The 14,615-nt window shown below is 45.4% G+C and overlaps 1 protein-coding gene across 1 annotated transcript in view; it reads right to left on the reverse strand.

Annotated features, from left to right (window-relative positions):
- DTNBP1 (dystrobrevin binding protein 1) overlaps positions 1-14,615 on the reverse strand; it is a 118,467-nt gene that overhangs the window by 60,849 nt on the left and 43,003 nt on the right. Inside the window, exon 6 of the mRNA XM_047796205.1 lies at positions 12,463-12,595. Coding sequence (XP_047652161.1) covers positions 12,463-12,595 — 133 coding nt within the window. The remainder of the gene's footprint in view (positions 1-12,462; positions 12,596-14,615) is intronic.

Genomic DNA, 14,615 nt, shown 5'->3' on the forward strand with positions numbered 1-14,615 from the left:
GACAAGAGGCGAGAAGGGTCCTCCTTCCAGGCACCTCTGTTTACACAAAGTCACGACACATGGCTGTTTGTGAAACTTCCAAGAAACTTCCTTTCAGACAGTCAGTCATTCCTGCACCCACTGCCTAAGAAAGACTGACTGGCTGAGGTCGTGGTGGCATTGATAACTGTGGTTTAAAGTGACAATCAGTGCAATGGAATTTTTACAGAACGGATCAAGGAAATCCATGGTACTGAAAGCCTTGAAGTGACCTCATTTTTAGAGCAGACTCCACAGTGTCAGAGGGAACAGTATTTGGAAGTACAGGCGATACAAGACAAGGGAGAGAGCCGTGTCACGCAGAGGGAACGATGACAGCAAAGGCGTGGAGGCTCCACAGTGCGGGTGTACCTTGGGGAGAGGGCCAAGCGTCCGAAGAGCAGGCTGACGAAGGGAAAGTCGTGGGAGAAGAGGCTGAAGAGGCAGAGGGTTCTGAGTGCCAGGATAAAAGGCTTTGGTTTTATTTTTAGCAGGAGAACAACAAGAGCAAAGCTGTGCCTTGGGAAGAACACTCTAGCTGATGGATAGATGTACTGACAAAGGGGAGAACAAAGCAGGGAGCATTTAGGAAACTATTAGAAGAGCTTGAAGAGTGGTTAGTGCCGGAAAGAGCAAACCTAAGCGGCAACAGCAAAGAAGAGAGGGAGTCCGATTTGAAAAATACGGAGAAGACGCGACAGGCCATGGCAGCGGATGGTGGGGGTAAAAGTATGTGGGGAGGAAGGAGATGAGTCCATGAGCCATGAGGGTCCGGCCTGGATCGCTGGAAGAAAAGGGAATTCATTCGCCGAAAACTTAGGAAGAGGAACAGATTTTGGAGGGCAGGGCATGAGTTCATTTTGGGACTTACCGAAATAACCTGGCAGGTTAGAAACCTAAGGCTGATGATGCTGAAAGACATAATTCTCATCCCCTGTATCCCACTCAAGGACTTAGCGCCAACCGATTTCTACTACGACTACCTCCCCACCCCCACCCCCTACTCCCACTCAGACCTGAACGGATTCCAGCTTGGCTTCCAGGCCGCACCACTGCACAATCAAGGTCACCAATGACTGGCACGCCGCCAAAGGCCATGACTGCACTCACTTTTCATCCGAATCCCTCAGCAGCATCTGGCTTGACTGGTGATTCCTTGAGGAAGTTTTCTCTATTTTTCCTCCTCCCCCCTCGGGTTCCTTTGCTCCTTCTCCACCCCCTCCAGACCACAAGATGCTGGAGCTCTGCCAGCTTGGTCCTGGGCCTCCTCTGCTCCTTAACTTGCATTCTCTGACAAAACAATTCATCCGGCTACATAGCCTTAAATATCATCCATACACTGACTTCTGGCTTATGCTTCCCGTCTTCAGATCTTCTTTGGGAGATGCACACACAATTGCCTATTTGAGACTCTGCTCGGAACCAGAGCCGGCTTCTCAAACACTCGCCTAAAAAGACCCTCCTTCAGTCTCCTGCATCTCAACTCAAGGCACTGCCAAGTCCCCAAGCTGCAGTTTATCCATCTTCTTCCCTCGTCCCATCCAATCCATTAATAAATCCTGTTAATTCTCTCAAAAGAGATCCTGACTCCATCCATTTCTCCCCATCACCACTACTGTCATGATAAATATCCACTTTATGTTGAATGTAATCTTTGAGCTTGATCATTTAACAAAAAATGTACTGAGCCTTAAAACACTAGGAATGAAGTTGGGAATAGCTCGAGGAGTAACACTAGGTTTGGGATACATGCATTCTGTAGCCTCAAGCAACTTCAGTGGGAGAGTCAGGTTAATAAAGAAAACCTAGAAATCGCTGTCATCGATTCGTGCTCTAGTAACGCCACGCTGAGGATTCCCTAGGAAAACAGAGGAGGGAGCAACTCATACCCTTTGGAAAGAAGTCCTGGAGGAGCCAGAACTGAACTGAGTTTTGAGGGAAGGTATAACTGATGACGATAGGGAGCATTTACTGAGCACATGGCAGGTGTTCTACTCTTGACCATCACGTCACACGTTGAGCTAGGCAAATGAAAAAGCATAGGAGGGCTAGCGTTTTAAGTTCTGCTCACTCTCCAGACTCTCTTAGAAATGGTGATGACAATGATCAGAGCAAAACAGGATCCCAGCTCATCTCTTCCATGAAGACATCCTTCTCACTCCAACGGCAGTCTCCCCTTATCCCAACTCGTACAGCAGTCAGCTCTTTAGTGTTACAGCGCCTTGTGCACTGCCCTGTAATGCAGTGATTTCCATCCAAGACTCACCGCTGCAGTTTCACTGCAGAGACCCTGAAGTGCAGAGGAGGTCTCTTCCGCCCTGATCACACGTGTGCACGGACACAACAGACATTGAGCAGGTTGTGATTAACAAGTCCCAGGGCTGCAGAATATCTAAGACTATCTACTTCTTCAAAGAAGCCCTTGCTGTAACTAGGGAGGATATTATTCTTCATGAAAAAGTTTGGCCACATAGCATCTCATCTGATAACTTGTTTGCCTCTTGCAATTTCAAAAATTTGAGTCTCTTCTTTTTCAAAGTTTAATAATGTTTTCAGAAGATTACATAAGTACAAAGAATCAAAATGCTTCCCTTTAGATTTTACCATTTTTTATATTTTACTAAATTCAGCAAATGCCACCACAAAATTTAGTGTAACAAACCCCAAAACCAAAACACTCAACCAATAACACCAGATTCAAAAATCTAATGATATTTCCAAAGGGTGAAACTGCTGTTTAATCATTTTCTCCATAGGGGTTGAGTTACGAGGGCAGAATAAAAACAAGAAAAAGCATCACATTAATAAATAAACCTATGGAACGTCACGAGAAGTATATTAAATTTGTATGTGTATAAAAATCAACTGAATCAGATCGACAGACGCAAACTTCATAGACTGGAACCCCTGGGTACATGTACATACCTCCATCAACACAATCGCCTCACAGATGGATGCAAACTTTCTCTAAACACTGGATGGCGTCCCTAGGACAAATCCATGATGAAACCTAACATGGATGATTCTATATTGCAAAACAGCACATTCAAAATGCAAACTGCAAAATCAACGCTAACATTTTTCTTCATATGTTTGGGGGAAATTTTTTTAACCGTGTGATCAGCAACACTTTTTGTACTGAGCACATTTGAGGACCGTCCCTTCATTTTGGCGATGGATAAGAAAGATCACAGGAAATATCTTGGGAGTTCTCGTTGTGGCTCAGCAGTTAATGAACCTGCCTAGGATCCATGAGGATGTTGGTTTGATCCCTGGCCTGGCTAAGTGGGTTAAGGGTCCATTGCCATGAGCTGTGGTGTAAGTCACAGATGCAGCCTGGATCTGGTGTGGCTGTGGCTGTGGCACAGGCCGGTAGCTGCAGCTCTGATTGACCCCTAGCCTGGGGAGCTCCATATGCCATGGGTGTGGCCCTAAAAAGACAATAGACAAAAAAGAAGGAAAAAAGAAAAAATCTTACAAGACCTCTTTCCAAAAGGACCACCTACGCTTTGGCATTACCAAGTCCTTTGTTTCTCAGCATTCTGCAGTCATGAAAATGTGTACCCTTCCTGGCTTGGTGATTTGTGCTTAAGAGGGAAGGCAGATAAACGCAGGGGTGGGGAGAGAGCTGGCCTACTTGCTTCAGGTAATTTTCTCCAAACCCTATCTTTGAAGTCCCTGGTGTCTTTTATTCCTTTCATAGAGCCTGCGAAAGGGATGTGTTACAAAACAAGACATTTTATGCAGAATGGGAGGCAGCGGTAACTAAGAACCAGTCCAAGAAAAGAACTGAACTAAAGCACCTATGGTGGCGACTAAATACTAACCTATAGTACAGAAGAAAACTGAGGGCACGAGAGATACAGAAGTCAAAAATGGACAGTTTCAAGAGGTCAGGTAAACATGGACTGATTTGTCAACGAGCTCAGTTACCTAAAAAGCTAACAAGAAAAACACAGGTTAAATATTTAAAGTGCATCACAGTCTCCAAGAATGTCTTGATCTTACACATCCTTTATACAATCTTTATGTTGACAGTATTTTCCTCTTAGTGTGCCAGGCATCTCGTCCATTCACAAGCAACCTGTTGGAATGATTTACCTTGCTGGCTACTAGATAGTTTTGTATTCCTACAAATAGTCTTGAGTTTTGCTCTGGAATACAGTTCATTTATTTGGTAACGGTTGGACTTTTTTTTTTTTTCTCTTTTTAGGGCTGCAATGACGTGCCCAGGCTAGGGGTCGAATCGGAGCTACAGGTGATAGCCTACACCACAGCTCAAGGCAACACTAGATCCTCAACCCACTGAGCGAGGCCAGGGATCTAAACCCACAACCTCGTGGTTCCTAGCCAGATTTGTCTCCGCTGTGCCACGACAGCAACTCCACCGTTGGACCTTTTTGATGCTTACTTTTGTGACCTGCTAGGCAGGGTCTGGAACAGGGCTCAGTCAGGACTGACTTCAGCCCTGCTGAGGGAAGCCCCTCCCAGGCCCCAGGAATTCTGTCTTCCGTCTGGCTGCTGGGCTCACGCAAGATGTGAGCACCAGGCACCGCTAGCTCATCCTTGCAGGTGATTTCTTCCTCCTGCCTCAAGGAGTTTGCTCGCTGGCATTATCAGCTTTCGGCTGAGCAGTCAAGGGGGGAGGCCTCTGGTGATTTTCGGGATCCTCTCTCCCTGGTGCTGCGTGCTGTCAACTCGAGCTGCCTTGGGCTCTCAGACTCTCGGCTCTGAATCTTCACCTCAGAGAGTCGGCCAGGCTCCACCTGGGTGCCTCTCCTCCTCGCAGTCTGGAAAGTCTCAGGGCAGCGTCTGGGGCAACCACAGGGCTCGCCTCAGCGCCTCCTGTCTATCGGGGGTCCCTCCTCTCCTTTGCCCAGGTCCAGCGTCCCTTGAAAGGTTACTTCATTCATTCTGTTTGGGTGCGGTTGTAGCAGGTGGGAGAGTAAGTCTGGTCCCTGTGACTCCGTCTTGGGACAATCCTTCATGTCAAAGCACTGCCTGCGGGGACGCTCTCCTCACCTACTTTGTATTCAGCATCTAAACGGACCTCCACACAGAACCTCAGCAGCTGGTTACTGCCGTCCTGCCTTTATCTCCTTCGGGGGAGGGGCGCTGGACCTTCCCTTTTGGTTCCAGAGCCATCTTCACCCCGGAGAAGCCACTGGTTCCTCCTGCCCCAGTCTCAGCCAAGCCAGGCTTGTGGCCATGCTCCTACCGAGCCTCCCCGGCCCACCAGCCTCAACTTTCTGAACCGAAATGTAGGTCAGACCCAGGGCCCGCCACCTGTCCAGTGGACAGTTATTTCTGGAAGCTCACGAGTTTGGCAGGTTATTCTCTAAAACACAAACTGGTCACACACTACTAAAGACAGGCCATAACATCTCAAATAAATCTGCTATGCTCTTCTTTAGAGATTTTCCAAACCTCATCTACAGTCCACATTAACAGAAAACAAAACAGAAACCAACACAAAGAAGAGCTTAGTTCCCTATTCCCTAGCATTAGCTGTTAAGACACAGAGCAAAAGGAATGACTTCCTCAAAATAGGCCTGAGCACTGAATCTTATCAACAGTGTGACCCCACCACTCACAAGAGAGTTTCCAAGAGATACAATTAAGTTTCAAAATCTAAATGAATCAGTAAAAAATGCTTCTAGAGTTTGGCACGCCCCTAAGCAGATTTCAAGCCCAATGGAAGACTGTGGTAAAATTATGAGTCATTTATAATTAAGCTGAATTATGGCATTCCCATCATGGTTCAGCGGAAATGAATCTGACTAGCATCCACGAGGACGCAGGATCAATCCCTGGCCTTGCTCAGTGGGTTAAGGATCGGGCGTTGCTGTGAGCTGTGGTGCAGGTCACAGATGAGGCTTGGATTCGGGCATTGCTGTGGCTGTAGCTCCAATTCAACCCATAGCCTGGCAATCTCCGTATGCCGCAAGTATGGCCCTAAAAAAAAGACTAAAAAAAATTAAGCTGAATTACTAAAATGACACTGTTCATCAAGACATAGCTATTTTCAGAGAAATCCTGATGGTATGCTGCATACTGAAAGGGAAAACAAAGGATCCAGAACTCTAGAAGCAAGAAATATTTTAATTAAATAACTCACATATGTATGATTTTAAGTATAACACAATTATTGTGAAAGAGTTTCAATAAGCATTCTAAAGAACATCATGGGAAAGATTAAAATTTAGAAGGCTGGAGTTCTACATGTCTGTTTAGCTCCACTTCCTTCTCCTAAACTTATCTCCTGTCCTTGATTCAGAGTCTCTGCACGTGCTGTCCCCATGCACAGAAGGGTGTCACCCTCCACCCTCCTGGGGCGACCTCCTTACTCGGGCTCCGTTCTCATGTGGCCTCTAGGTGAGCCTTGCCTGCTCACCCCAGCGGAGGCAACCTCCCCACCACTCTAATATTATCCCGTTTTATCGTCTTCAAAGTCTACAGAACTGTCTGGGATTAATTTTTTTAAAAAGCATGTGCACACTGATTATCTATTTCTCCCCATACCCCCGACTACAAATGCAAGCCGACCCCCAAACCTCAAGCCCACTTCTCTAACGGGGCATTTGCTAGTAGACAGATCCACGTTAATGGTTTTACATTCTTTATTTTGGCTCATATATTAAATATTAATGCTTCTCGTTAATATTTCCCAGTAGTCCTGAAAACCTATGCAAGGCATCCAGGAGCTACACTCACATGGTTAACTCATTTTTTGAGCCATCTGACAACCTAACTACTGGCACTGGTACCTGTCTTCTGCCTATAGCCATATTCTATCCTCTAGACAATGTTTTACTCTTGATCAAGGCAAGATCCAAGAAAGCTCCAGTAATAGTACCACGGCTTTATATGCCGAAGAGTTACCAGACAAGCTGTTTATGGGTATTTCCCCACAGCTAGACGCTGCTTCTATGTCACTTTCACCAGACAGAGGGTGTCCATCCTCAACACAGAAAGACTGAGGTTAAACCATCTATTCAAGTGTCTTTCCAGGGTAGATAAGAGCTGTCAGAATCACCTCTAGGTGTGCCATAAAGCTCTGTGTTTCTGCCCACGGTGAGAATCTGCCGGAGGAACGCTTACACCACTGCTGGGAGGGGTCACACGCTCCTTTCACGGAAGGCAGGAATTTATTCTGAGCTGGGAATGCCTATCCAATCTATGACAAAATATCATAGATCCATTTTCAGCTACAGACGCACTGATAGCATCTGGGACTGATTCAGTTTGTTCCAATGCCAAAGAAGACAGCAACCTTGGCTTCGATGCTGGCCCCTAACCAGCTGCATGACTTTATGGAATTCAAATTCCTTCTCAACAACAACTCCTGTCACTGACGGGAGCTGAATGAGAAAATGCATTGGAGGCTATTGCAGAGACTATGAGCACTGGAGGTGTGTGAGAAATTACCCTTCACCCCCTCCTTCCCGCCCCTCCATCCCCAACCACTTGTCTGACCCATACGTTCTGGAAAGCTAGAGCGGGCGGGCACTCCAACACACACACACAAATCATAACAGTCAACCTTTTATATTGCAGGTTATCTTCTTTAGAGCAAGCAAAGAAAAGATCATTAGTTGGTAGAGCAGCTTGTTAATGAGGAAGGAGGCTTATTTTTAAGAAATTCTTCCCTTTTGCACCATGTAATAAAATGTTTGATTTGGGGTATTTGAACGTTTCTCAAATGGTGTAATAGAGGACACCAAGTCACAGAATTTTCATGTGTATTACACACAAACTGGTTCTGTAAGCAGGTAAGTTGTGAAATGCTGAGCAGCTGAACAAATTTCTCTGCTGCAGGAATTAGAACCCTCACTATGCTGACAGGTACTACAAAGGTCCATGAGGCAAATACAAGATGAAGTGTTTCTGGAACGTGTTTAACCACGATGGGATGTTTGGTCAGTGGCCATCTCCTCAGTCCAGTGTTCCTATAAAACACTTCAGGGAACACTGCAGCTAATAAAATATTTCTGAATTCAATTTTAATATTTATCAAGACAACACCTGGACCTCCCTTAAGGCAAACCGTACCCACAAAGATCTGTGATGAAGCAGGTCAGTTCCTCGGCCCACTTCTCCCCTGCTTTCCGTCCTGCCTTTTGCAAGCGGTTACTTTCAACCGTTCCAATGATTTCTTCCAGAATTGACCTCCATTATTTCCAAGTAACATGCCACCGCTGACCATTTTTTTCCATTTTAAATCTTACTTACTGATTTCCTGATGTGGAAGAGGAGGATTAGCTTCCTTAAACCCCTCCCACCCTCAATACAAACACGCTTCTGCCTCATCTTCCCAGTAAGTTATATCCTAATTCTGGCTTAAATCTGTATTTTCTACATTTAATTATTACCAAGATATATATAAATATGGTTCATATTATTTCTCTTCTTATAAAATTGTTTTCTTAGTATTAATAGCTGCCTTATTTGTTTAGTTTTTTAAAAAGCGTATCTACCACTAACACAGCATCAAACTCTCCATCAGAGCTTATCAAACCCCGCTTTGCGCGGTCGAGCGCATCAGACAATCTGTCAGTTTCACTCTCTTCCCTTGGAAACACAGCTCCTGGAATCCTCTGGGAGTGCTTCCTGCTTCGGTCTGGATGGCTCTCCAGCACCCCCGGGGTGCTGCTGACCTCTTCACCATCACCCCGGGAATTCTGTTTCTCTCCTGAGCTGGACAGACCCTCGAGGCAGTCGTCCGCCCTTCCACACTCAATCGCCATCCTTCTCAGTTCACGCCCTCGTTTGCAGGGCGCATCCTGACGAAGTGTACACGGGAGCTATGTTTGAGCCCTTGCATGCCTGGAAACTATTCTTTACACTGGACGAAACTTTTGCTAAGTAAATAGAAAGTAAAAATCATTTTCTACTTACAGTGTTGCTGCTGAACAGCTCAAGTTCCTTTTGATTACCAATCCTCAACTACAAGAACTTCTAAAGGCTTCTATGATTTTTATTCTGACTGCCGTGGAATTTACAGAAGTAGGGAGTGACAATGAAGCTTTTTCCACTCATTAGGCACCTGGGAGGCCCCTTCAAACTCATTCATATCCTTTAGTTCAGAAAAATTTCCTTGTATTATTTCTTTAACAAATATGTCTCTTCTTTTTTTTCTCTCCTCCAGAAGCTCTTGGTATATGGGACTTAAATTAATTCTCTAATTTTCTTGACATTCTTAGCTTTTCTGTCTTTTTCTCATCTTATGTGGAAGTTTAACATCTATCAATTAATGTTTCAGTATTTTCTATTTCCCTATCATGTATTTTATTGCTAAGAGCTCTTTCTCAATAATTATTCCTTTTCCATAGCATCCTGTTCATGTCTCATGAATGCAAAATGGTCTCTTAGAAGATATATCTGAGGCTGTTAATTACATTTTTTGTTCTTAAGTTTTCTTCTGTTTCCCTCATGGTATCTCATTCCTCTGTGGATTTAAAAAATTGTATTAGTTTATTTTTAATTTATTTTTGCCCTTTTCCTTGTGGAAGCTTTCTTCAGGAGGGTATTACTCCTTAGCTACACACTCATAACTAAGACTGAGGCACCACACGGTGATCAGAGGTCAAGTACAGAGGCCTGGGCATCATCCCTGGGGTGGGGGGTATGATGACGCAGACCCGGCTATTTCCTCAGAGAACACAGGCCCTTTCTCCCGGGCCAGGCAGCTTCTCAGGTGACTTCTCCAGTACTCTGCACAGAGTAGTGGCCAGGGTTCTGGGAGCCACTATGGAAAGAGGCCTAAAGAAGCTCACTGCTTAACATGTAGACTTTCACTTAATCTCCCAGTTCCAATCCAGCTGCACCTCTACCCTCCCTCAAACATGTCTAGACTTGCCTGGAGCCCCCTGGGTGCAACCCCACATTGCCTGATGAGCCAGGCTGGGGTAAGAGGCACGTGGCTGAGCTCAGGAGCAGGGCCCCAACTTCTCCATTTCCACACACCACACCGCTAAGGTTCCTAGTGCATTTCATTCCAGAGCCTTTGGAGAAGGTAGTGGGATAGACCAGTACTTTTGTTTTGTTTCTGCAGGTCAGCATTTTATTAGCTAAAAACAGACAGGAGAGTGCCTTATGCACCCTTTCCTCTGGCTCTCAGGCAGCCCTCTCCTGCTCAAGCAGCAGCAGGGAGTCTACAACCCTGGGAGAGGGTAGGGCAGAAAGCCCCATGCCTCCTTCTTGTAAGCCCTGCTACAAAAAGAAATCTCAGCTACAAACCTGGGGACAGAGAACTATACCTGGCTCTTCTTCCCTAAGTGGGAGGCCTTTCCTTCCCAACCAAAAAACTGGAAATCAGGCATTCCCTCTACTGGGGTAGGCAGGGGCAGAGAGAATACATTTCAGTTTATGAGTCTCAGCTCCCAGGTACCTTCAGAGCTCATCAAAACCAGACATGGGGGAGTTCCTGTCGTGGCGCAGCAGAAAGGAATCCAACTAGGAACCATGAGGTTTCGGGTTCGATCCCTGGCCTCGCTCAGTGGGTTAAGGATCCGGCATTGCCGTGAGCTGTGGTGTAGGTCTCAGATGTGGCTGTGGTATAGGCCAGCAACCACAGCTCTGACTGGACCCCTAGCCTGGGAACCTCCACATGCCGCGGGTGCAGCCCTCAAAAGACAACGCGCACACACACACACACACCAGGCCCTGGCAAACTGCCCTACCCCCTGCCAGTGACATGTTCCTGGATGTTGAGCAGAAAGGACTTAAAATCCTGGAGTTGGGCAGTCTTGCTCTCCACCTGCAAGCCAATGCTGGCACCTTCCTCTATAAAATCCACAGCTCTCTGGAAGTCATTCTCACAGAAATGTCGAGAGGTCGACGCGGGGCCCCTGGTGTGACAGCACTTGGGTCTGGCTGTGGTGGAGACGAGCTCCAGCTCCTGTTAGGCTACAGGTGCACCAGCACCGGGTGGCTGTAGGTGCCCCAAGACACCAGTTGGTAGCCCTGCTCCAGCAGGGCATCAGCCAGGGCCTGAGAGCTCTTTGGAACCTGCAGGAAGCACTCCTGGAACACAGAGGTGCAGGCCTGCTTTAGGGCCACAGCTACGGCAGTAGCATCATGGTTGTGGGGGCCCCTGCAGGGCTGGGGGTACAGCAAAGCTGGTGTCGAGTCCCCCTCTCCACAGACGCAATTCTCAGCGTAGGCTTCAGCCTCTTCTGCTCCGCTCTATCAGCTCCCCCTGGTCACCCACCTTCATCTTCTAGAATTTTGATGACATTTCTCACCTATTGCCATCTCCTCTGTGAGTCTTTTTGTTCTTCGGAATTGTAAATTTTAGAAAGGTTTTTATTATCATTTCAGGGTTTCAGTGAGGGTGAGTGCGTTCAGTCCACCATGTTACGTGGGAGGTATTTATCAGTCAAAATGGTTTTGGCGTCATTAGACTAACCTTCAGAATCTTTCGAGTTTTGATAACCTCTAGATTGAATAAAAGTAAGAAGCTTAAAATCTAAATATCTCGGCATAATAACTACTCTACCTGATTTATTACTGAAAAGATATTTTTGGATCAATCTACATGTGACTGAGTAAAACTGCGCTTCCTCAGTGTTGGCAACTTGAATTATTTCTACCACAACCTACTGCTCATCAGCCATACACACGCACATGCGTGTAGAGACTGAGGAAACAAATTGCTTTCAAAGGTTTCTTTGAGGAAGATACTTCATTCTTTCATACACTGCATAAAACAGGCTAAGAATTTCAGAACGACCATGTATATATGGTCAACTCACATGTGACAAGGAAGCCAAGAATACTCAATGGAGGGAAAAACAGTCTCTTCAATAAATGGGATGGGAAAACTGAAGACTCACACGTAAAGACTCCTATCTTACACCACTCACAAAAATTAGCTCAAAATGGATTAAAGGCTTAAATGTGTGACTGAAAACAATAAAACTACTCTGAACGAAACACCTATGACCGGCTCCTTTAATCCTCACACTCCCTGAGGCTGGTACGTTATCACCCTCCCTATAAGCCAGGCACCTTGAGGCTGAGAGAGAAACTAACTGCCCAAGAATCACAGCCATTGTGACAGAGCTGAGCCCCTTTCCGCAGCCTGAGCTCAGGTTCCTTTTCCTCCTGCTCTAACAATAAAGGAGATGCAGAGAGAGGAAAGTGAAAAAGCAGTGCAGGATCTGCCACTCAGAGAAATGGGCTCTGGGGCTCTACTTTCTTGGAAAGCTTTGCACCGCTCCCTCCCCGATTACCCCAGCTCCACCTCAGCTTCTCAGAACTCAGCTCCATCAAACGGCAACAGAGAGTGGTACAAAAAGAAATGCTTTGGAAAACTTATTAAACAGACTTACCCCAAACCTCTGCCTTTTATCAATCCAAACTTATAAAGAATAGCATGTCAGGTACTACGGAAAATTCTGAGACCGAAAATGAATACTGTGGCCAATTTTTCAAACTCACCTCTTATTTTTCTTGTAATTTTCCAGTTGTTGGGACTGCATGTGTTTGTATCTTTCTAATTCACACTGTCCACACAAATCCTCCAGATTCAGCAGGTGGTTTTCTACCTCCTCAAAACTAGCCTCTAAATGAGCTGAAAGTATATAAGGTCAAAAGAAGAAACAAGTGTCAAACATCAGAATCCTTGATCACGGAGAAGAGAAAAAGTGTCCAAAAGTTAAAAGCCTAAACTGCTGAGTTTTTTTGCATTTATTTAATGTTTGCACTTGTTTAATATTTGTACTAAACTTTCTGGAAACAAAATAAAATGCACTAACGTTAAAACATACTTGGAGTTCCTGTTGTGGCACAGCGGAAACAAATCTGACCAGGAACCATGAGGTTGCGGGTTTGATCCCTGGCCTTGCTCAGTGGGTTAAGGATCCAGCATTGCGTGAGCTGTGGTGTAGGTCGCAGATGCAGCTCGGATCTGGCATTGCTGTGGCTCTGATGTAGGCCGGCAGCTATAGCTCCAATTAGACCCCTAGCCTGGGAACCTCCATGTGCTGTGGGTGTAGCCCTAAAAAGACAAAAGACAAAAAAACCCAGCAACAACAAAAACATACTTCAACTTATCTTTTTGAGTATATTTTCATATTTCAAAGATTTGCAAGAGATAACTTTGTAAAATATTTTAAATACTTTACTAACCAGGATGAGGAAACAGATTATCTTGATTAACTAATCTGTGATATCCTAATGATCCCATATACCACACATGAATAATCAACTTTCAAATAATGAAAATTTAGCAAAGTATAACTAACATAAATTATACTGACCATAATTTGACATTTGAGATTACGAGTTACTTTAGCATCTATTTGCCTTGGCACATGATATACGTAAATCTCCGAGGCCCAGGAGAGATGTACCAACACTCAGGAAGCATCACCACTGTCCATGGGTCTTTCAAGGACTCAGTTCTGCCTCTAGGCCACAGAGCTTTGCAGCTTCGCTGCAACAAGATCATCTAGTCAAATCCTTCATCCGAAAGATTGACCCCAAAGCCTGCAGGAATTATTTCAGTGCCTTGACCAAGGTCACCTGCTGAAAAAACTGAGTCCATCTTCCATATAATGATTTCCAGGTGACAGGTGCTAGGTAAACCAAGACTTCATAGCTGTAGGGGTGACGACTGGTAGTTTTCTTAGACAATAGAAAAGTTTTAGAGGTCAAAGGCTTTAGGACTCAAACAGCACCACAGCCATTTACCAAACACCCAGGACGTGTGCCAGACACCGAGACACCACGACGAAAAAGACAGTCCCTGCGCTCACAGAGCTTAGAGTGTGGGGGTGTGTGTGTGTGTGTGTTGGGGTTGGGGTGGGTGTGTGTGTGTGCGCATTTTAGTGACAACACAGCCTGGCACACTAGGCTTGAGGGGCTGTGAAAACTCCAAGGAGAGCATCTAACAGAGCTGAGGGAGAGGGTAACTCAGCCAAGAAATGCAACTCCAGGTCTGGAATCACAGCCGTGGGGGGAGGGGCAAGCTGGCTGTGCCACTTTCCAGCCTCGGAGTCCCTCACACTCACACGGCTATGACACAAGCACAGTGCATGGAACTCCTCCCCTCATTCACTAGATTGTCACATGACTCTGGCGCTTGTGGCCTCTACCTTAGGAACACATCCCCTAAATTTCAACTTGCAGGTTACAGTTTATTCAGACAAATTCTGTCTATTTTTGATTAATCTGTTTGATCCAGAGATATAATAAATCCAGAAGCATTCACAGTTTCTAATATCCTAAATTTTAACTCCAAATATCTATGCTTAATAAAAACTCCTTCCTGTATTTGGCAGGGTCTAGGCCTTAGAGCCATGGATTTGGGAGCGGAAATAAAATTTTACTAAAGAGTTGAGACATGCTGACAAGTAGCTTAGCACTCCTCTTCAAAGACTTCTTAAGGTAATGACTTTTATCATATCGACAGACCACTGTAGATCATCGTGAGTCTGGGAAAGACTGACAATGCAGTTCATCCTAACGGTCTGGAATCTGTCTTCAGGGGTCGCATACAACAGATACTACATGGGACTATGGAAAGCCTAACCTGAAACTACTTGCAAAATCTAAGTTTTAATAAATAAAAATTATATCTAAGATTTTTA

Source organism: Phacochoerus africanus, chromosome 9 (assembly GCF_016906955.1).
Source record: "Phacochoerus africanus isolate WHEZ1 chromosome 9, ROS_Pafr_v1, whole genome shotgun sequence".
Classification (NCBI taxonomy): Eukaryota; Metazoa; Chordata; class Mammalia; order Artiodactyla; family Suidae; genus Phacochoerus; species Phacochoerus africanus.